The 25,582-nt window shown below is 37.5% G+C and overlaps 1 protein-coding gene across 2 annotated transcripts in view; it reads right to left on the reverse strand.

Annotated features, from left to right (window-relative positions):
- Positions 1–25,582, reverse strand: part of LOC109058182 (protocadherin-17-like) — a 70,363-nt gene that overhangs the window by 33,249 nt on the left and 11,532 nt on the right. For both annotated transcript variants that reach the window (XM_042766605.1, XM_042766604.1), the window contains exons 3-4: positions 2,836–2,894; positions 2,532–2,704 (exon numbers count right to left, since the gene is read on the reverse strand). In XM_042766605.1, the coding sequence (XP_042622539.1) occupies positions 2,532–2,704; positions 2,836–2,894 (232 nt within the window). The remainder of the gene's footprint in view (positions 1–2,531; positions 2,705–2,835; positions 2,895–25,582) is intronic.

Here is a 25,582-nt window from a genome sequence, read left to right on the forward strand (position 1 = left end):
AGGTGATAATGCTTACAAGAGGACACAGGGGATCTTTAGGCTAGCCTGGGCTTTCTCTAGACTGTCATGCGTCATCTCTGTGTGAAAGAGATCTTAAAGTGCACCTGCCTGAGAGAAGATACGCCCAGCCCTCTGGAATGATATTGGCAAAACAGACAACCATTCCCAGTTAACTGTCTTGTAGAATAAATATTGATTTAAATACTCAATAGAAGAAAACATAGCGAGGAAAGTGAGTTTGGTCATCAAAAGTAAGCGGTCTGAGAGAATAAATTTCCATACAAGAACTAGTCAGAATAGGCAAATGAAAATAGGATTAAACAAGTTACAGTTTGTTTACAATGCTGTACTCACACTGCTCAGTGCCCATGTTTCTTTGAATATACTGTAGCTTACATCTTTCCATGCAGAAAAAAACTTTGACTTTGCTATCATAAAATGGTTCAATAAACACAAATACTTTGTTTTGTGACTTTCTTGTTAATTTGTGTATTTTTGCTGGAATGGCAAAAAAAAAAAAAAAAAAAAATCAATCAAATTCAAACCGGAAAATGGAGCTCAGAGTAACACACTAATGTTTTGTTACTGAAGGAATCAGCATTTTTGAATGGATGATTCGGTTGACTAAATGATTTAAAGGAATACTCCACCCCCAAATGAAAATTTTGTCAGTAATCACTTACCCCCATGTCATTTCAAACCCGTAAAAGCTTCGTTCGTCTTTGGACCAAAATTTAAGATATTTTGGATGAAAACTGGGAGGCCTGATTAAGATATTTACTACAAGTCAGCCATTTCATACCTGAATGAATCAATGTTCTGAAACAAGTCGATTGGGTTTTGGGTAAATGATTCTCTAGATAGTCAGCCATTTTATTCTTGAATGAATTACTATAAATAATGGATTTGGTTGAGTAACCAATTCAATGATTTACCAATTAATACAGTCAGCTGCTTTGTGCATGAAGGAATCAGCATTTTTCAACAAATTAGTTCAGTGAATGATTGACTCACTCACTCACTCTCTCACTCACTCACTCACTCACTCACTCACTCTCTCACTCACTCACTCAGGCAGTCACTCATCACCACCTACTGGCATCTTTTGGCTTAACATGCTAAAAAGTCCACAACAATTACTAATATGGATAAAACACATGCAGAAATCACTATATACTGACAGATTTTCATTGTTTGTGGTTTAGATTATAAAGCTTGTTGGACATGCAACTATTGCAACTGTAGCTCTTGTCTTTGTGTGGGTAAGTGAGTCACACCGTTAAACTAGCTAATTTCAGCCATTCTCTAACTGTTCCCATGCACCATTAAATGGCTACATTCTCAAAATATGAAACATATGGGTCTCTTTAATTGGCCAATTTCTCTTGCCAGTGCATTCAGTCTATCCCTGAATCCAAATGAAAACACACACACATACACACACAAGCAAAAATAAAGGCAGACAGACTTGGCGTACTCGTCCACTGCCTCGGCTCAGATAGCGGCAGATTCCCCTCTGTTCTATTGATTAATTGTGCCATTATATTTGATGTATTGTTTTCTGTGGCCCATTTATTCTCTTTCTTTCTCTCATGTTTTTTTTTTTTTTTCTCGGATTGCCATTTGAGGGATTCAGCACCAGTGTAATAGTCTTCAACATGACCCAACAGACCAGGGTCTAGATGAATAAAACCATCCTTACATGCTTCCTTCCTGAACGAGTGCAGTGAAAAGGGAGCATGGGACTGCTTTCTTATCAGAAGTTATTGTTCTACCCATGTCATGACTAATTTGTCCTACCAAGAGAGACCCAGAATAACTGTTCATATTTAATCAGGTGGAGAATGTGACATGGCCTGGTGGATGATAAGTCATTTTCCATGTTCCATTATCAAAATTTTAAAGAAAGCGCCTCCCAGCGCCTAACCAGCACTCACTAAATGGAACGGCTAGAGTGGTTTGGCTTATAAAATCATAATGGGCCTGCCTGCTTTGATAAACCGAGAACGTGGCTAGAATACAAGAGAGAAAGAGCAAAAGGGAGAGGGAGAAAATGAAAGATGGACGAAAGGGGACAAGGAGAATAAGGAGTCTAAATGATGGAAGATAGTCTGAAAAGCAAAAGAGAGTAAAAGAATAGGAGAAAGAGGTTAGCTGTTTCGGAAATGAAAGCGATTTTGAAATTGTTATGACTACAGTGAATGGAATATCAATGCAACAGATCGCTGAAATCATGTTCTGCATTACATATGATTATGTCAAGGAGGCCTCCAAGGTGGAACATGCCAAAAGTTAAAATCTAGTAGTATAAAACCATGAGACACTAAAATGTACTGCATTTGTGGAATGTGCCACACGGAGAAACCAGAGTAAAAACGAGAGTAAAACAAGGCAAGGAACAAAAGGAATGTCCAACAACGATGAGCGAATAACAAAAAGAAAGACTGTGAAAAAGCACACAAAAAGAGAGACAGACTATAAATAACTCAGTTTTTGGTTCTTAATGAAGTTCCTGATGCTGAAGGACTCACCTTGCTCAAGTGGTTGAGGCTTGAGCCCAGTGGCCTTCATCTTGAGCGCTTCCTTAGCAGACATGTCACAGCAGGAGCCTTTATTAGTGTCCTGATCGCTGTCTGCTTGGTCGCTGTCCCCATGCCCGCTGTCTCTGAGACTGGCTCGCTCCGGATCTTTGAAGGTCGAGCTGCTACAAGTTAGAAAAATAAGACGAAAACGATCAAATGGATTAACCCAGGCAGGGATGCATGGCTTTTTTACATTTGAGTACAGAGGAGTTTAAGACAAATAAAGCTAAGAAAACTGCTAAATAGGCCTTACCTTTGAACAAACTGCTGCCTGTTACCCATGTAATTGGGCTCAGCAGGAAAATTGTCTGTCTGTGAAGGAAAAAGGAAAAGAGTTTACATTTTGCGCAACACTGAAATGTGTCCTGGTGTGCAACAGAATCTCGTGGTGAAAGAGATTGATTAATTATTCATGAAAAGGGGGTGGGAAAGAGGGAGAAATGGAGAGGGGCTTTAATCCTTAGATTTGTGCATTTTAATTAGTCAAGGAAACATGCTAATTAAACCTCCAAAACACTCAATTGCACATTTGTGAACTTAATGACCTGTTAGATACAAATAAGCATGGAGAAGCAAGGCAGAAAATGGAATGAAGAGGAAGGAGTTTGTTGGTATAAGAAAACGAGATGATGAGGAGTTAAAAGCCTTGCACACGCACCCACACATGCACAACCCTTTTATCCATCAGGGAACATCCCATTCACTGTTGTTCGTAACAGAAGCTAATTGTATTTACTTCAGATTGACACTAACTGTGAAATAAATAAGCAGGATCACAGCGATGCAGTCATATTCTCTATTTACTGCCTGCACTACAGTATAGTCTTAATGCTCATTAATGTCTCACTGAGTTTACTTTATTGCACTAGATTTAATTTTATACCACATATTGCAGATTTATATGATTTATTTTGTATATATATATATATATATATATATATATATATATATATATATATATATATATATATATATACACACAATAGAGAGGGAGAGAAAGATATATATCGATTTTCCTGTCAAGTTTTTTATGTTTATTTTGACTTTGTGTGTGTATTTAAATTTTGCAAGTATTGTATGGGAAAAAATCATGTCAATAAATAACTTTTTTTTCTTTGTTATATTATTTGGAAAAATAGAGCTGAGTAATAAGAATGCTTTATTGAGTAAACTTCACCGGTTTGTCATTTTTTCCAAAGTTACATCCACTCCTGTCTCTCTCTCAGTCTTTCTCTCTCTTCAATGACAGACAGACAACCCTCACAGATCTCTCTCCTATGGGTTTCAATTACTCAACTCAATGTTACAACAATGTTGCCACAATGTGTTTGTGCACCAACTCAGAGTCAATATGGAGTGGAACAGAAGAGAATCTGGACTCAGCTGTGGTCCAGACAATATTGACACGGCTAAACGCAAGACTTAGGGAGACTAATGCACTGGTTCATTTCTCCTCTCCCTCCCATCCACTCTCTCTCTCTCTCTCTTTGCACCATCATAAAACCTCTCAGACATCTTGATGGTACAGTAATGCAGTGCAGAAACGTTCTTTATTACTAACATACGCTTTTATGCCTGACATTACCACATGTACTCGGTATATAAAAGTATTATCGCACCTGTTGTTCATTTGAAAGATGTGACCAGGAAAAGGTCTAGGAAAACAGATCTGGGTCTCTTAGATAAAAAAGCAAACTGCTATATAATCAAAGTATGAGAGCAATGTTTATCTTTTCAATTTTCTTATTCGCTTCTGAAACCTTACACCATAAAACAATATCTGGAGATTTGCTTGAAAGAGATATAATATTTTTCTTCAATGCACCGTTGGACTTCAAAAGGAGATCCGTGAATGGTACGTGATGTCACTGGCGGTTGAAATGATGAAACGAGATGGCAAAGTCACAGCAGGAGGGGATTGTGGGATTGTGTGAAAGGTCACGTAGGCCTCCCCTTACCCTCGTGACCTTTATGAAGCTTTGTTGAGACTCTCTATCGTGGTATGGTGCGCGTCTTTCAACCCCAGCCGCAGATAAAAAGCACAGATGCAGAAGCCGAATCAAAGGCTAAATCAGCGATTGGAAAGCTTTACAGTTAAAGTTGTAATTGCCATGAGTCTTTTGAAAATTCAAGGCAAACTCCGGTTTGTTTTGACTTCTGTAACTTTAATTTCTGAGGAAAAAAGGGCAGCACATTTTCTTTGGCACAAGGGTCAGGGAACGAATCAACCTTTTGCACAGCATTGATGCATGTAGCCGTGGCATTTCAAGGCCTAAAAGGCAGTGTCTGTTTATAACATAATTGCAGGGGTGCCAGAATGGAGAAAGATGGTTCATTTTGATAGTAGCGTCAGTGTGCAGCGACAGGAATGGCAGGAATACGGCCTCCACACATCTACGTTTTAAAAGGTTGATAAGAGCACTTTCCAGGGAAGTGTTTTACAACATCCTGCCTGTATGCAAACTGCCCCTGGAGAAAACGTCTGAGCGATAGAGCAAGGAGGATAGTGCTGGTCTAAATCGAGATTCATGATGCTTTTCTGAGAATACGCAAGCTGTGTCCGCTGGCCGTGGCAGCACTGGGTCATGCACGACTCCACACAGCCTGCTTATTTATCTTTTCTTAGCCATGTGTCTTTAGCAAAAACTTCATCAGATGCATCCAACCTGCAAATATCCACAATCAGGAAAAACACAACACAATCTTGCAGGCTGGCAGCCAAAGTCTCCTATTTGTTCCAACGGTGTTGCTATGAGCCGCTATAAATAAAGGCTTTGTATCAACAACTAAAAGCTAATAAAAAGTACATTACAGTGGTACGGATCACACAGTCTCCTGCCAATTAGCACATAGTAATTGTTTACAACTCTGGGTCCTGGCTTTAATGAGACGCGGAGGTGTAAGGCATCAGGTAGCCATCAGGTGACTTTTATAAATAACGGTGCACTGCATTTCTGCTGTTTTCATATCCAGTCCAGCTGTTACATGCTAAATGCTAGCAGACAGCTAATGACCTACACTACTTATTGCCGTTAGTAAACTTACGCCTGTTTTAATTGAAATGTTAAACTCCTAATTGAGGGCACTGGACCATCATCTGCGGTACTGCATCAATCGAGTATTAACAACATGCTTAGCTTCCATCTGCATGTTTTCATCTGCTGTCATGAACAAAAATGCTTAGCACTTTAGAGTTTCCATGACTGGTTTCTTGATTTTTCTTTGTGATAACTTTTATACTATGAACTTCAACATAGACTTTTCAAAAATGCCAGATACATCTTTATTAATAAAGATAAAGGCTAACTGAAAATTAAGACTCACACACACACATTACACACACACAATTTTTTTTAAAATAGATTATATTTAATTATTTATTTGATTAAAAAAAAAAAAAAAAGATATATATTATAATATATATTATAATATTATATATATATATATATATATATATATATATATATAATTAAATATAATTTATTTTATATCATACATTATATATACAATATACAATATATACATTTAAACATTTATCTTTTATAAATTTCATTTATATACTTATTACTTTATATAATTTATAAATACTAATAAAAATGTATATGAATCAGACTGTATGATCCCCAAATCCCCCCAAAGAAGTTTTGTAAGATATATCTAACTTTTGAACATAAACTTTAAATTCCCCAAACAACAGCTAAGCAAACTCCCGCAAGTCTCACAAACACACAGTTGTCATCATAAGCAGTAAAAAGTTTCTTTAAGCTCCCAGTCCAAAGAGAAGCAACAAAACAAGAGGAAACCTGTATGTGTAAGGGAGTGTGTGAGAAAAAACAGACTCTCTCAACAGAAAATGGCTCATCTATTTCGGTGAATCCTCAGTACCCTCTCTGGAGTGTTTTCACGGTGACCAGCCAGATGCCTCCTTTCAATAGAGACAAATGTACAAAAGATGAGCAAACCTGTGTGTGTCTGTGTGTGTGTGTGCATAAGCGTGTTTACAGGACAAACACAGAGAGAAATGTAGAGGCACAGTAAGTGAAAGGTACAGAGGTGGGGGGAAGATGCCATGGGGGAAGGAAGGGATGCTTATGCAGCATAGATGCCCATCTGCCTTTCGAACGTCACTGGAGCTCTCCAGCTTGTGAAATGCATCTGATCATTCTATTCTGCCAGATACAGATATCTGCCCTCTGCTGTCTGACAACACAAACACGACTCGGAGAAGAGCATGTGTGTGCATTATGAAGAAAAACTGTCCAGTTTCACCTTGTAAGTCTGCCAAGTGGACACAAATATACAGTTTTCTGACAAATTGTTCACTCTTTGGGAAGGTGGCTATAGGCTAGTTTTGTCATATACACACAAACACCTCTTATCTCGTTAATTGAGTTGATTACTTAATGTGCTCCTCTTGTATTAATTAGGTTAATTATCTGAATGTGCTCCCGAACTTTGTTAATAAAATCTCAAAGTTTACACTGAACCAAATGCAGTGTAAAACTAAGTCTGTTTGCACTTTGAAAGAAGTTTTCAGGTTTTCAGGTTTTTGTCTGTTTTGTACATTTGCAACATCAATGTCAGTCATACAATGAGTAGAAGTAACTGTAGAATTTTTGTGCAACATTAAAATAATGAATGTCTTAAATTAAATTACATTTTAAAAAAATCTTGTAATTCTACAACTTTTATTATCATTATTTTGGCTACAATCTCAAAATATTACTATGTTAATATTACTATGTAATAGTATGACTTTATTTTAGTATGAGGCCTGTTATTATAAGGAGATTCTATTTGTATACAGTATTTATTTATTTAGACTAAACTGCTGAATTGCTACATTTTTGGCTAAATCTCACCAAATTGCTAACATAGTTTACCACCATAACAGATGTCAGCTTCACTGATTTATTCATATTTTAGTTGCATTGGATTTACCACCAAAACTTTTAATCTGAAACAAACATCTATGAGAAATGCATTAAACTAAAGCAAAATTAAAAATACCTCTACAACTTATTTTCATTATTTCAGTTTATTCTCAAAATAATATTACTGTAATCTCTAATGATGTGACCTAATATAATGAGGATATATGGTGTATTTACCACCAAAACTTTTATTTGGAGAGAACATCAAATATGGCTCATGATTTAGATGTATTCATACAAACTGCAAACCATACCGGAGTCCACATTAACTGTACCCCAGAAGAAAACTTTCACAGCAACTAAACAAACCAAACTGACTGCAAACAGACTCGGGTCCATTAGCTCCCTAATTGAGTGTAAAACAGCCATCTGACATGACAGGCTACCGAAAATCAAAGGTTTCAAGGGCAAACATCTGTTTGTTTGGGTGTTTGAACACCAGGCCCCTGGGTGGAATAGCATTTGCGAAATGTACACAATAAAGCTTCATAAACAAAGAGCGATCAATGTTTACAACTACATAGCAAACAAGACCAGGACAAGTTACCCCTGTGTGTGCCGAGCCGAATCAAATGAATAAGAGAATAATCGGACTCTCAAGTGATGTATTCATTATAGGGGGAGAGACAAAGAATGGCCTCCTCAATGGCACGAGCATTGATTGGGTCATTTCTCTAGTGCATTACCAAGTAATCAAATTCAATTAGCCGGTCATGTGTTTTCCTGTGGTTACTGAGCCTATCAATCGTCTGGCCTTAACGAACCAAATGCCATCGCCGCTCATTTCCTGCTCCCAGCCCCAGACCCCCAGTTAAAAGTTTTGAAAAATTAATTGCTTCCTTTGAAATTAACGCCACATGACTCTAGACATTTGTGGTCAGAGTTATATTCATCTTGATTAATTACGGGGAGCCCAACAGACACCGCAGGTCATCCGTTTTTATCTAAGCCTGGATTTGACAGGAACCTTTTAAATATAATAGCCATGACACACCACTTTCTGTTGTTTAAGGGTTTAAGCAGTGCTGATGTGCACGGACACACTAGATAAATCACCATTAATGCTGAAGTCTAATCTGTGTACGTCCCAAATGTCTATGTAAGATGGATGCTACTTCTGAGTGATATCATTGTCCTAAAATGATCACAGACAGGATCATAAAAACCATTGTCACTTTTACAAACCTCTTTATGTTTTGCTTTGACTACAAAACAAAAAAATTAAAATCGCTCTTCATTTACTCACCCTCATGTCTTTTTTCATTCTTTTGTGGAACACGAAAGGATATTTTGGAGACTGTTTCAACTATTTTTTTATCCATACAATGAACATCAATGAGGTCCAAACAACACTGATGTTTATTGTATGAAAAAAATGGACTCATGATTCAAAATATCATCTATTGTGTTTCACAAAAGAAAGAAGTTCAATTGGAATGTTGTAAGGTTCAGAGTAAGTACTGACAGATTTTTCATTTTGTCACGTTGTTTTAATGACTGCCTGCAATTTAGTTAGAACTATTGGATGCATGTCATGTCACTTCATTAATATTCAAAGGCAAAAAACTTTTTTTGTTCCATGTTCCAAAAAACATGAACTGATTTTTATTTTACTGCTTGAATAAGAACACTGGCCAACTAAGGCTAAAATCTAAACACAGATCTGCATTACATTTTACCAGTCTGTTCTTTTGTGTCTTGAATACATGAACTCCTTTCTGAGAGCAATTATTGCAATTTTCAATTCCATTGCTCGTCATAACTACAGATCAAGCGATCTGAGCCACAAAAGAAGCCCTTATGCATATTTAAGCCAAAGTGCATCTCAGTGACAATAACCACATCTAGTCACCATTTCTTTTCACAAATCCCAATTTCAAAAATGAAAAGAGGGAGATTACAGTAATAATCCGGGGTGGGATTATAAGCGCTTCAGGGCAGTCCTGCTGCTATCTCCCAACCACCCGTGTCCGGCCGACATGGCTGCAGTCAGTGGGAACTGTCATACAGACCAGATAAGACCCAATTCTCTCTTTGGAAAAAGCAGAACATAATCCCATAACTAAGTATGTTAACAGAAAAGACAGAAAAGATGGTGTCTGTTGTATTCTAGTATGAGTACAGTGAAAAAAGAAGAAGAAAAAACAAAACAAAAAATAAATAAACTATATATATATATATATATATATATACTATATATATATATATATATATAACTTGCATTTCAAAACTTGCATTTCAAAGCCTCTCAGGTTTGTTGAATGTGAAAATCAAAAGGCTTTCTGACATTCAACTCGTCCTTACAGCTCTGGTTGTAGTTCTTAAAACAAGTGAAGTGGAAAATACATTTCTTAAGATCATTATGATATATAAAAAGGCTTTTGCAGTGTAATTTTTCATGCTCAGACCCTCTACAACACCACAGTGAGACCTGAGGCAGACGGTCAAGGATAGAAGAGAGAGAGAGAGAGAGAGAGAGTCATAGATATACAGATAAACACATAATATTTGCTATACACAAAAGAAAACCACACTTATTAGAAACAAGGGATAACCCCTCTGATACTAAACCTAAACAATGTTAAAACCATAACCATTATGAGGCTTAAGGGAGAAAGACTTGTGAAAGAGAGAGCAAAAGGTTTGGAGGTTATTCTAGGAAATGAGTGATTTTTCCAGTTGGTAAGAAAATCAATATGTATATATATATATATATATATATATATATATATATATATATATATATATATATATATATATATATATATATATATATATATATATGAAGTGCGGAGTGCGGAAGCTAATCACATGCTCACTGCAGGACAGATGGAGGCGCCGGTGCGTTCACTTGCTCTTATAATATTCAGTAATATTTGGTCATATAGATAAGAGTAATACATCTTTCAAATCTGGAAAGACTCTACGTTTATTTGTGAGCACTCACAATAACAACTAAACGCGCCTTTGTAAAATAAAGAAATCAAACATAATGCACTTTCTGCCATCTCAGTCTCTGTGAACATGAGCGCGAAACTATATCTTTGCCTTACAGACATTAAAAATATATCTATAGAGAAAAATATATCTATGAAATGTCTACTTTCAAATGAACCAATTCAAATGGAAAACAAATAGCCTATTCTCGGATTAATCTGTATGAGACATGCATACAGGCGTGTCTACTACTGCGGCGATGGCAAGTCAGTGTTGCCGAGTTTATCTCTTAATCCGAAAACAAAGAAAGCACTAGTTTATCAAATTATTAAAATGTTATTGCAGTCTTCTTACTGTTTTTTTCCTGACAAACCCATAATCATTACTTCTGCGGTGCGCTATGGCAAGCTTCATGCGCTTTACGTGCTTGAGCGCTTATTAGGCTATGTAGGCAATTAAAGGCTCATCATAATGTTTAAATGCTTTATTAATAAACATGCGATTAGTCAACTAAGGCTTAAAATGAACGACTAGGTGACCAGAAAAATCCTTAGTCGAGGGCAGGCCTAGTATGCAGTATATATACACATGTATATATATATAAATATATATATATATATATCTATATATATATATATACAGTATATATACATATTACATTAATTGCAAGCATATTGTACATTGACCCTTGGAAGGACAAACTAAGGGAAAGAGAGCAACAGATCCGGTTCCTTCTCCGCACCTCTTGTTCCTGTATTATTTCCTTTCAAGTAACGAGCCCTGTGGTTCAGCCAAAATATGCCCTTCGATTTCACCGACAGCTTAACAACCTCACTTCCCACGTTGCACTGCATGTTTTACTCGTGCAGAAATCTCCCACATAATTTGATTTCGTTTGGATGAAGTGTGTGGGACTAATTAGAATTTCAAAAAGGTGTTACATGAAAAAGAAGCCCGGATGAGACGGTTAGCACCAAACAGTGTGACAGTTAATCCTTATCTGAACCCTGTAGTTTGGAAAAAATGGTTTCTAAAAATGCAAACATGATACTATAAGAGATAAATTAAGTACATTAGAAATAGAACCATCCACAAATGGACTGCACACTAATTAAGAGCAGTTCTGGGTGTATGACGCCAACTTTTGAATGTGTTTTTTTTTTTTTTTTTTTTTTTTGAGCGGAAGGGTGTTAAAAGTTTCCGCTGACAGCTTTGAGGTATTGCTATGGAAATGTCAATCACATTTCTGCTTCAGTGAACATGAAGACAAACAAACACATGTGCAATCTGCTCTCTCTCATTGGTTAAGGTCACCCGTTGGGTTCACGGCTGGAGCAGTGCCGTCAGGGGTCAGTCAGAGTACAGGGTGTTTCGAATCGGCATGGCTCCATGCTGAGGATACAGAGTTACGGCACATGTCTCTCTGCTATGAAATGCAGTGGCGTGTAATTGATTAGTTAATCATCCGAGATTGCTCTTGAAAGCCCAGAGCCTCACACAAAAGACTCCTGCATTCCTCTTGATTCTCCTCCACTGGTGGTCCAGATCTCCTCGAGGACACCTCACAGTTTTTAGAGCACTTCAAAAACATCTAATAATACATCTAATAATGAGTCAAGATAGCTGTGCTTAACATTACACACAGAAAGAAAGTTTAACATTTATGCGTTTGATAATCCAAATCATCTTAAAATGAATTCCTTGAATGTAATGCCTTACATAATGCATTCCTAGGTAATCGAACAACCCTAGTGCAAAAACTGCAGAGAAATGAAAAATATATGGTGAGGGCATGAAAGATAAACACGGCATAGAATTATGTGAAAGTTAAGGAGTGCAAGGGGGAGACAACAGAGTTAGAACATGAAAATCAATACACTCAAATCTGCCCAAGCTTCTTAGTAGCTTGCTATATCAACCTGCTTCATCCCAAACGCATCTCCTCATTAAAGACAATGAGGTATGACAAGAAAACGAGATTGAAAGATAAACTGTAACCTAAACCCTGCAAGCGCTAAACTTGTACATCAAACTTTTATAGCCCATGTTGGTGAGAAGTGCACAAAGCAATTCTCCATGTTGATGGAGCCTCCATTATTAGTTTTTCCATTTTACGTAACGGGGACCTTTCGAAAATTTCAAGCCAAACCACAAAACACATCCAACTAGACGTCGGCCCTCGATATCATTCCTATCTGCTCACTGTTAAAAGGCTGGAGCTGGGAACTTAAATGGAGCTGTGGCCGGGATTCTCCGGCCTCGACGCAGGAGATTAAATTATCACTGGATAAGTATATAAGAGGTCGTGTGTGGGAGCGCGCTGAAAGTTGGATCCGGAGTTGAGCTGAGGTAACAACACTTGGTTGTCTTTCAAACGCAAAACAGATAACAGGCATGCCAAGCTAAACCTATTTAAGCACAACAAGCCCTCAGCCAATAGCCTTACAGCTCCCACCAATAGGGTTAACTAAAGCTAAAGGTGTCAAAAGTAGTGTGCAGCAGGTCAAAGACCTCTTAATCTTTCCTTAGAAAAGACATCCACTGGAAAACATCTCATGCAGTTTACAGACGGTGAGCGCAGCCCAGTCTTGGACCACCTGTTAGTGATTTGGGAGCTGAGGCTATCATCAGCTTTGCCTAAGCCACCCCCAGGTGCTGTGCGAGTCATGCTGCATTTGGCCTCTGCGTCGTGGGTGTGTGTGGAAGAAACTGTTTATATTAGAAGTTCTCAACTGGTTTGGCTTCAGCATCTAGAATTTACATTGGAGCTGCAAGTTGCAACACAATATCAAAATTGTAAAATTATAATTCACTTTAATAATTAATCTGCAAAATCTGCAAAATAAGTAAAATAAGGCAATATATATATATAATTATTAATAAAAATAACACATTTTATATATAATATTAAATTAGATACTATTATATGCTATTTTATCAAAAGATAAAAACTTGTGTTTTGTACCACAAAAAGATGTGTTTTGTACTACATTTCTTTCAACAAAGGTCAATAAGCATATTTATTTTGATATCCTAAAAATGCATGATTATCAAAAAATATTGGAATGCAAAAGACTCATTTAGAACCACTGATCTTAAATGTGTGTGTATTAAGAAACCTTATGTACTTATCGGGAAATCCAATGTCAAAGAATGAACGAACCTGATCTCTGCAGAAGAAATGATGGATTATTTATGTGCAACCCTCTCAGAGGTCTGAATGCAGAAAATACTAATGCATCAAAGAGCAGTGATGAGTATATGAGCTGTTTCTCATCTCTCATATGAGCATGCTTTTATAAGCACAGCTATTGTTAATGGAAGCTTTTTTTATTTTTTTCTTCAAAGAAGATGAGAAGTTTAAAACGGGACGCTGGCTATGTCACTGGACCGCTTGTGTTGGTATCACCGAACCGCATCTGCGACATGTCCAGCCTCAGGGAATGAAATATCGCTTTTCTCCTCCCCTTCTCCCTGAAATTCCTAACACAGCAGTTCACACGCTTTCTCAAAATAGAGGCTGTTTCATGCCAAACAACTTCCTGCCGTCACGCTGGAACAATCTCCACAGACCATCAGGCCGGCGTGTGAAATTGGTTTTTAAATGTATTGAATAAATAAGTGGTTTGAAAACAAAGTACACTCAATTCAGAGTATGTTATGTCCAACACAGAGCTTAAAGGAGTGCAAGAGATGAAGCGAGAGGAGGTGGTCATCTCTGATTGGCTCCTGAATGCTCCCATGGTGATGGAGATGGTTGCTAGGTGTTCAATATAGCTGATAGGATGTTCTATAATTTGTTTTCTGGGTGTTTTTGGTGGTTGTTAGGGTGTTTTTATTTGTCTGTTATGGGACTGAGGCAGTTTTAGGGGGTTCTAGGTGGTTGCTAGGATGATATGGATGGTTGTCAGGGTATACCAAGGTAGTTGCTAGGGCGCATGGCTGTTTGGATGTTCTATTTAGCTGCTATTGTATTATGGGGGGTTGCTAGGGTGATGTATTTGATTACTATACAATTTTGAGGTGGTTCTATGGGTTCTAGGTGGTTGCTAGGATGTTATGGAAAGTTGTTGGGGCACCCCAAGGTGTTTACTAGGGGTGTTCTACATTGCTGTTGGGGTGTTCTATTTGGTTCTAAATGGTTGTTCACAGAGGCTGTTCTGATTGCTGATTGGGTGGTGCTAGGGTGTTCCATTTGCTTGCTATGAGATTGTTTGGGTTCTAGGTTGTTGCTAGGATGATATGGAAGGTTGTCAGGGTACACCACGGTGATTGCTACAGTGTTTTAAATGGTTGTTCTAAAAGGCTGCAAAAGTGTTCTATGTGGTTGCTAGGGTGTTCTTGGTGTTTACTAGGATGTTCAAGTTGGTTGTTATGGTTTTGGGTGGTCATGTCCATACAGAGATGCAGTCCTCATGTTCTGTATGAAGTAAGAATGATAGCACAAGCCTTAGAGCAAAGACCACTAATTACAAAACACCAAACTTGCTTTTGTGCTTTGCAATGCATAATGAAAGGAAAGCAGTTAAACATCTCTATTCCCAGAGCATCTTGGAAACAAGTTTAGCAAATGAGTTTCCCAAATTAGTTTATAGCAAACCACTTCAACACAAATGCTTTTTTCTTACAAACATATGATATAATCTATACCAGACTAAAGATCACGGAAAGTGGTTCCCATGAGCCAGGCGTAGAATCCACAATCTGTGAGACCAGACTCCATTAGACTCCATTCATTAGCACAGCAGCCTTCCTCTGCAATCCGAAATGCTTTGATAAAGATTAAAATGTTGTAAACTGACTCAACAGAGCCTTGAATTTAGGTCACTGGAAGATGATAAACAATTCATAAGCAAAGTCCAAAATTAAACGTTTAATATGATTTAATATAGTAATGAAAGAAAGCATTGTTAAGCTGCTAGACTGCTCTCCAAACAACTCCAGAAAGAGATGCGACACACACAAAAACACTCACACGTTCGAACATAAAAGCCTGCATTACAGTTGTGGCAGCACTCTGAACAATTGTCTTTCACTCCAAGGTGACTCGCTCTCTCTCCATTTCCATTTCTCTCAGGGTCAGCTACGTGCATCTCTCTTTATGCGTGCGTATAAATTGAGAAAAGCGAGGTTTGCCTAATGCAATGCTGTCAGAACGTCCCACAGCAGCCCTGTCCGCTGTGCATTAAGAACCTGTCAGCCAGAGTATGGAATTAATCAGCAAACCCCTGAAGAAACAATTGCATAATCTAAAGCTATAAACTCGGCCGACCTTGCCTTCAAACGTGCTTAAATTTCCACTTTCAAATGGGAGATTGAGGCAGCTAAAGGCTCTGAGTCAATAGATTTCTCTCCCCTTTCAGCCCTCCAATCTTTTCTTCCTATAAAGAGGAATGATTGACTGCTCTTCCTGCCTTCCCAAAAGTTCTGAATAAAAGTGCATTTTAGGGGTTATTTTTTTTTTTTTTTTTTTTTGAAAGTGACCTCTGCTTTGGCTTCACTATACCTTTTGTTTGTTATGAAAATACTGACTTCTGCCTCAAATTCCTCATCATGGTGGTGCTAAGGGTGAGATTCTGTCCTGAATAATCCTTTTTTTGTAGGCTAACTTGTCTTTACTGGTTTTAATGTCTGCTCATTTTTGCCACTATTAAATCCATTTAGGCCTGCAATTATGTTCTGTAATTAAGACAAGGCAGACTTTCGGCTATTGGCATAAATTACACTATCATTATTAAAACCAAAAAAATGAAACCTGTTGGCTTTTTTATGGTCCAAATAAAACCAATTGTCACAAATATGGCAAAACTTAATACAAGAAACCTGTTGGCTTTTTTATGGTCCAACTTTCTATCTATACAGACATAAAAAATATATATATATAGAGATGCTCAAGTGTGACAAATGTGGCAAACTTTAAGACAAGCCAGGACATTTATGGTTCTTGCAAACCATTTATGGTTCTTTAAGATATGAACCTTACTAAATTATTTCCGGGAACTATATTTTAGCCTTCATATTTAACCTAAAAAAAGACTGACAGAAAGAAAGAAAGAAAGAAAGAAATAAAGAAAGAAAGAAAGAAAGAAAGAAAGAAAGAAAGGATATTATATATATTTCTTCAAAATATCTTTTTTTGTGTTTCACAGAAGAAAAAAAATTACATAAAGGTGAGTAAATGACAGAATTTTCATTTTTGTATGAACTATTCCTTTAAAAACACCCAGCCACAAAGGCATTCATATCTATAAACCCTGAATGTTCACTGACCTTAGATCTGGCTCAAAATGGAGGCAACGGATTTCGAGAGCACCACTTCATTTATTAACAAATCAATTGACGGAACGGTGTGAAGATTGCTATGGTGACAAGATAATCTAATCATCAGAAATTTGGACTTTGTCGTCAGCGACATGAGCCATGGCACCTCTGATGTGAAATGACAAGAGCTTAGAGAGATCATGTAAGAGAAAGTGAGGCTGCGATTATCAGCTCCGAGTCTCTTAGAAAACAACCCTTTGACTGGATCGCCAGTTATGAACCTCTCACTCTTTGGATCAATCAATCGCGCAGACACTGTGGATTGATCTAACTTTAAAAGGGCGCCAAGAATGACTCTCTTAAAGATGGTGCATCCTTCAAGGTGCATTATTTTTAATATTTGCTTATAACGTGAGCATGTTTTGATATACTGCTTTTCCAAATATGAGAGGATGGCTATACAATAATCTTCTGTTTGCTGTTTAAGTGCTGTGAAACAATACAGTACTTGAGTGAGGTACTGACTTACAATCTACTTTCAGAAACCTTGCAAGTGTCTACTGTACTAACATTATCTGCCTGATTTCTGACTTCTCTGTCAAAGCCAATGTTTCATTTATGTCAGCATCTTATACTATTCCTGTGCTGATTAAATAAAACAATGCCAAAGGATCTGTTCAAGAGGTTTTGGTTGGATTTGGGCACCCTCATACTTTCTTGACAAAGCAAGCCAAAAAATGAAGAGCAAAGAAAATGCAGGCGAGAATAACTGATGCTTTATCAGTATATTTTAGCATTTTTATGCTGCCACCGAGATTGATAGGAAAAATAGTTTGATTGATAGGAAAAATCACACAAGCTGGTCACCTCATGAACTAGCTAACTATCATAAAATTAATCCTAAATCATTAATCATAAACTAAAGTAGAATAAAATAAGTACAGCTTCCTAGTTGAATGAGGAAACACTAAAATCTCCAAAACTTTAAAGATTACATTTTCAACAACAAATTTCAAATACATACATATATATATATATTTATATATATATATATATATATATAATATATATATATATATATATATATATATATATATATAATATAATATATATATATATATATATATAGTATATATATATATATATATATATATATATATATATATATATAAGATTAGGTTGTCTTACTAAAGTGCACTTGTGTTCTAGAGTAAATTTTATATATATATATATATATATATATATATTATATATATATATATATATATATATATATATATAAATTACAGGTCTTTTTTATGCAAAGGTGGAACTTTCCTACATTTCTTCAGCCACAATAATGAGCATTACAGTTATAGTGTGAGTGGTGTCATCTGTCACGTTATACATATGTCTTACTGCATGTCTCTGCTTGAATACTGCACAACACAACCAAAAACAAAGAAAATAAAAAAAAAAAAGAAAAAAGAAAAAAAAAAAACAGACAAAAGAAAAGAACCATAAACAGACAGAAGGTTTTTGCCAGTCAAGCATTCTCACACTATTTACAAGGGTTAAGAAAAACAAACAGAAATTAGAGCCGCATAAAAACTGCCAGCCATATTCTTTGGGTGCTGACAGCAATCAGCCTATCAGTGCAGGTGAAAAGATGTAACTGTAGACAGATAAGACTGTGTACAAAACATGAGTACTGACAAGCTCACTCATTAAACTTGACCGGGCCACAGATGCAGGGTTTGTGTTACCAGCCGGCCCTGTCACGTGGCAATCCGATATCTCGAAAAAGAGCCATCTTCCTGAGCACAACACCTCACTGGAAAGACAGATCTAGAGCCAGGAGCTATCTTTAGGTATTTCACTAAATCTAGAGGATAGCGCGAGGAATAAGAGACGAGAGGAGTATAAAGAACTTGGACAAGAACTGCACAAATTTACTGTTTATGCTAGTGGGAATTCTTTAATTACTATTTTCTTTGACAACATTTATGGCATCAGGACGTTGCAACCAGCATCATGTCTGTTGGAAATTTTTCGAAAGAGTTCTGCAAATTGTAAAACGACATGATGTGAGAAAAAGGAGACAGTTAAGAAGTAGAAAGCAGATCTCGCTTTACTTCCAGAGAAAAAAAAAAAAAATCAGTTGATTGGACAACTGCCAAAACTTAATAAAACATGTTCCACATCATTTAACATTCAAACAAGATGCCGTTTTTACCATTACCTTCTACAACACTACATGTAAATTCCCAGATGTGAATCTTAATGCTAATGTAGGAACTTTGGCTTTTGATGAATAAAAAAAAAAAAAAAAACCTGAGAATGAAAGAAGTAAATAAAAGGAAAGCAAACAAACACAGCCTTAAGTGGACGCTGCCATTTAAACTGTTTAGCAGAAGTAGCCCCATGGGAGGTATCCCAAGAACCCTTCGGGGTCTAGAGCGGCCTTGCAGGGGAACTGACGCAATCTGCAAATAATAAAAGGAGAGATGGTGCTTGAAAGCACAGCTTGTGATTGAACAATGCTCCACGATTTCCACAACACACAGAGAAAGGATGCAGCAGAGAGATGGGAGGACTAGCTTCCCTGTGGCCAAACACGCCGCAACAGACAGCTGTGTGTGTTTTTCCCGTGTAGACGCAGAGAAAACGATCTGTTCGCATTGATTAAAAGCAGAATTTAGAAGTTGTTGCTGTTGTCTTTGGCTACAAAGTTTGGAATTGATTATTGCAATTACTAACAGGTGCGACTTGAGGTTTGCCTTTTAATACAACAGATTACAGCAGTGGTTCGAATATTGGGTCTTAATCACTAACCGTGCACATGCAAAAATTAGTGTGTGAAATCTGTTACTTTGTAAATGTAGTCTTTCACTATCTGCTGATATGTGGGACTTCAATTCATTCATTAAATCCAGCAAAAACTTAGTCTTTATGTTCAATTAGTTGTTCTCTTGTATTGGATTCTTTCATTTTGGCCTTGTAATTTGATTTTGGCTTTGTGTTTAGCAGCCACACTGTTCACACAGCTAGCATGAACTATTTACAAGTTGCTACAGCATTCAGACAGAAGGAACAAGGGCAGAGGTCAGCCATTTGACACGTGTAACCTAGCAGATTTCTAGCTTAGCGTCTGCATCATTTAAACATGCAGATGATGTTTTCGTTTCTAATTAAAGAGCAGTTGTCTGACTAAATGTCTCATCTCAAAAACTAAGTGCCACATGGCTAAAAAGGCTATCTGGAAATTGGTGCCAGAGAGAGAGAGGAGTGTCCACGCAACCATAAGCCATCTGAAATGTGGGCGTCACTCTGCCTGACATCACTGACACAGTCTAAAACATGTTCATCAGTGTTAGCTTATCCCACTAACCAAAACAAACAAGCACATTAGCAACCAAACCTTTGACAGCAACTCCAACGCCAATGCCCTTAAGCGTTAGCAAGGCTAGCTTTAGCCATTACTGTTTGCATGGAGGAGCCAGAACAAATATTGACAGGGAGTAATTGGGATTTGTTTCCCAAACACCCCACCGTGCAACATCCTTGTGGACAAGGAAAGAGGAATAATGGTATTTACTGTGAAATCAATTCATAGCTTTCAGTCAGGTGACCGGCTCAAAGACTTGGAGGGCAAAACATCCATAGAATTGCAGCACAAGCCTCTCAATTTCCGCAAATATTTAGATCACCTCTCAAAAGAATAAAACAAATGTATGTGAACAAAATGCAAAGTTTTGGCCATTTGCAATCCATATTAAGCACCTGTGGCAATATTTCAATCATTAAACAGTGCAACAAACATTGTAAAAACACACACAAAAAAGTGTCTTAATACATTTAAAACAGTAATATTAAAAGATCAAATTCAGTAATCACTATATTAATGATGCATAGTTTACAAAGGCAAGCACATGAGGCCGGAATATGAACGCAATCCACTTAATGGTTTAGTGTTTTCCTTGTTATGGTTTTCTATGGAAAACCATTTAATGTGAAACTTTGCACATTTACTTAATCTCCCCTTTTAATATCCTCGCCTAAACAAAATATACATAATCAATAAGGATAAAAATAACTGGAGAATAAAGAACATTTTATTGCAGGCATAATTTAAACAAACATCAAAAGTATCCTGAAGATGTACTGCTCAATATATGTGACCTCCAGGTAAAAATTTAAAAAACAAAACAAAAAAATTATTTTTTATTGCAGGCATAATTTAAACAAACATCAAAAGTATCCTGAAGATGTACTGCTCAATATATGATTTAAAAACTCAAACATAAAACTGTTTTGGACAGTTCTACTTCATTATGTCCTTCTCTGAGTTTCCTTCCATTGACCAAGCAAATTTATTTAAGTGCATCAATGTTTTCTGCCTCGAGGGTCAAATCTTGTGGTCTTACAACTCTTGCCGGAATATTTCTCCTTTTCACATTCAGAACTACTAGGTTTAAGTGCTTGCTCAAGTAATTAAATAATCCCTGCACTATGAGAACTTTACTTGCCTGTTACACTTCGCAAAAATGACACACTAACATAAATATCCAAAAAACATCTGTGCTATACTCTCATAGATCAGCACTGCTCTTGTCTCAGACTCACTTTCAATTTTCAAATAAGAAAATCCAATCATAGAAAATATGAATTATCAAATATTTAAAATGATGAGTGTTTTAAGATTTATTATACTTAAATTTAAAACATTTACGTTTTATTTTCTGAATGTTCACAGGGCCTACAGTTCAAGAAAATACGAAACAGTAGGAACAGAGTAGGACACTTTAAACTATTGCAGTCTCTCTGGCTCCAGATTCACTGAGATAAGATGTATTTGGTCTCAAAGAAGGATAGGAAGAAATCCGACAGCCATATCCGTTCATTTCTCCAGACCATATGTATCATTCACCCATCCATCCATTCATTCAGAGCTACGTCGTCAATCTAGCCCAACGACTCCGGCACAATGACTTTCTCGAGATTAATTCCATCGTTCAAGCGGAACTGTACAAGGGCGGGGTAAAATTACGAATGCGTTTATGAGTTATTAATGGCCTCGGCCCACTGGTTTCCAAACTGGTCTGGGGTTCCAAACCACGCAGGGCGGACAGAGCTGGGTTATAGAGCTATACAACTCAATAAATAATTAAACAGCATTACTTGGATTTCCAGAATTGCCATACATTATACATGCAGTTCAACAAATGTCTCTGCTATTATACACATATCTGTACACTTCAACTGTGCAGTAATTAATCACCTAAATGTGTGCCAAAAAAAAACACAGATATCTTCACACCCCCCCCTACAACATTCATCACAACAATTTTACAAAACACACTGCACCAAAAAAAAGAAAATCAGTGACCATGTGAAGGAGGAAGGGAGGGGAGGACAGACGGATGGATTTTTGTTGTTGTTGTTGTTGTTTCTGGCTTTGCAGGATTGATTTTCATCTCCCGAAGAACTGGGCTAATCTCAATCCTTCTTCTAATCTGTATCCAAAGCACTTGAAACCAAACGCTTCTTTGCAGATGAATAAAAAAACAAGTGTCTGTTTGTGAAACATAGATGATTACGTGTAGATGAAGGATGGATGCTGTTTTATCCAAAATATGAACACATTTTCTGAAAGAGGTTTTGTGGTCACACTCTTCTGCTGTTAACAAGAATCGGTGTGAGAAATTTAAGATACAGATACATCGCAACATTCTGGTCTTGTCTTGTTCGGTTAAATTTGATGATTTATTAATGAGCGAGTAAATATAGCAGAGGATTGCATGAGTTCAGAATACACACACGCAATAAACAGCCACACAAACAGTGATCACGAGGTAAAGAAAATAAAACTTCTGCAACTTTAGAAGGACTAAAGCCTGGAGAAATAACAAAAATTAAGGCAGGATTTACTGTAGAGTCTCATGTGCACCGCTTAGGCCTGGCAGACAAGTGCTGTTTAGATTTCCCTCATATACTGCAGAACACATCGATCATGTGTGTATATCAAAACCGCCTATCAATAATTCAGCGTGAATGCACCATCTGAAAATATGAACAAGACACCAAGAGCAGAAGAAAGAACAAATTTAATACACAAAAGCTTAAGAAGAATGAGCTGGGACAGAGAGGAAAAGGAAAAACTTCCGAACTTCCGAACTTTGATTATCTTTCCTTGATTCCTACTGTATTTCTCTCTCAGTCATTTGTCTTTAACTCCAAGCTGTAAACAAACCCTTTATTAAAGTGTGTGTGTGTGGGGGGGGGGGGGGGGGGGGGTGCATTTCAAAATCTCTAAGCCTCAGTCCACATAAGAGAAGAGAAGAGAAGAGAAGAGAAGAGAAGAGAAGAGAAGAGAAGAGAAGAGAAGAGAAGAGAAGAGAAGAGAAGAGAAGAGAAGAGAAGAGAAGAGAAGAGAAGAGAAGAGGACAAACAATGGGCTTTTACACCCATCAAGGGGAAATGTTATGACTCAATTTGCCAGCACACACATACACACACACACACACACACACACACACACACTGATACTCCCTCCTACACTGCAAACACACACGCACACACACACACACAAATGTACTGTATAATGCAACATGCAAGGACAGAACCATTAGCATGCATGACAGCGCTCACACTCTTGCTGTCCCACCGCAAAACACACACATAGTGAGCGGAAGAGAAAGAGGGCACTAAACAGATTGTCATACATTGACTCTCTCATGCCTTGCCATTTGACAGTATTTCGCTTCAGTTCCCAAAGCAATACATCTAGAGCTCATGCAGCAATCTGATTACCTGACAGCCGCTTTTATCGCTCAATTTTGCAAAAAACAAGGTGACAGAAACCCAATCTCAGTGTGACTTCACTGCACCACACAACAGCATTATGCAACAAGCACAACTACAGTCCTCATATCAAAGCATTTACTCAACAGCATGATCTGTTGTCAACCTCTTTTCACTTCTCTCTTTCTGTTTTCAGGTGCATTTAATGGAAAGAAATAGCTCAGATGGACCATCCCTGGAGAGGCATCACTATTGTCCAGCGGAAAACTCCTTCCAACCACTGACCTTTACAACTGGAGTGTGTCAAGCCCGCTGCCCTCCCCCAGCGCTACATGAATTGCTACTCCTGCCTTACCGGTTTGACCTTAAGCGGCTCAGTTGACCTCTCTATTTAGGATAAATAAATAAAAAAGAAGGATAGAAGCATCAAAGGATTTTAAATTGCATCCAGCTTTCACTTCATAAAAACCATTTTATAGTCACGCTTACAGAAAAACATAAATTTGATAGCAAACACTGCAGGTGCATTCTAATCAAGCCTCATGCACTTTGCTATGCTTGCAATACACTGAAGGCAGACTGTCGCCACCTAGGGACACTTTTATAGCCAGGCGCACAAACCCTGCTGCTCACGGCAGCCGAATCAGCCTCTGGCTCATCCTTACTCACATTTCCACTCTCTAAAACTGAGGAAAGTTGTTATATTCACCTTTCATGCCCCATATTCACCTTTTTTTTTTTTTTTTTTTTTTTTTTTTTTTTTATATTTATTTATTTATTTTGAAAGGATGGAATAAAAAGTCTGCAAATAAATTCATGACCATTTATTATCCTTTTCTGGCCTCAAATATGCTGTTAATTATGCTGCAAACATAAGGATGGATATTAAATGCTCTCTAGACAAAAGAATTAAGAAAATCCCCTGCTACTAGTTTACAAAGATACCCTTGAAGATTTTCTTAAACCTCAATTCACCATTAAGTAATAGATCCGGACGCCTGTGGTGCAATCAAGCGTTATTACATCCCTTTATCCAGGAAACTTTTCTCGGCCAATCGAATTACACCCCTCATTCTGTTGTGTTCTCCCAGAGCAGACAGCCCTAGTTCTGTAATTGACCCTGAACCTCTTTTCATTTGAGACGTTGGCTATTACTTCAACGGCCAGCTGTCTGCAACCTCTGGATCGGCTACTATAAAACACCATTAAGGAGCCCCTGGTCTCACCCTCTCACTGCTACTGTTGCCACCAGGCCTGATGGGAAGCCCTTGTGCAGTTGTGTGGCAAGCACTGGGGACACTGAGGGTATATACATATACACACACATGTGTGTATATATATATATATATATATATATATATATATATATATATATATATATATATAATCTAGATATATATATTATATATATATATATATATGAACAAGAATATATATATTTATTTTCAGCTTTCAGGCTACCTCAAGCTTTGATGACAGATGTGGATGACAGCACCCGAACACATCGATCGACAGGGACTGGAAAGGGAGGGATTTCTAACATTTTTTATAACCTCTCAACTGGGATTCGCATTTCTATGGCTCTGTTTTTATCTCACTCTCTCTCTCTGTTCCAGGCCAGGGGAGAGGAGAGCCAGATTGCTTTACGGGCTCAGTAACAGGATAGCAGCTCTGCCTCTCACCACACTTCTGCTGTAAATAATGGAGAGTATATCCTGTAATGTATGGATCTGTGTAAACATAGCATGCACTCCAGGTATGTGTTTTGGAGCTTGTTTGTTTCAGTGACAGAGTGAAGGTAGTGAGAGAAAAATGCATGTATCTATGCTGTAGTGCCTCCGTCTGCAGTCTGATGAGACCTTTGCAGTTATTCTGCTCATTATTAAAGGGCCCAGAATAATGGGCCCCACTCTGACCTCTAACCTGCAGCTGGGATGCGATGAATAGGAAAGTACACGCTCACACAATCATGGGGAGACACATGCAGCAAACACACAGATCTAGAGATCACAGGACACCCATGAAAACATACAAATATAAATTCATGCGTATCCACAAGAACACCCACTTCACACCTCTGAAATC

This window comes from Cyprinus carpio, chromosome A11 (assembly GCF_018340385.1).
Source record: "Cyprinus carpio isolate SPL01 chromosome A11, ASM1834038v1, whole genome shotgun sequence".
Lineage (NCBI taxonomy): Eukaryota > Metazoa > Chordata > Actinopteri > Cypriniformes > Cyprinidae > Cyprinus > Cyprinus carpio.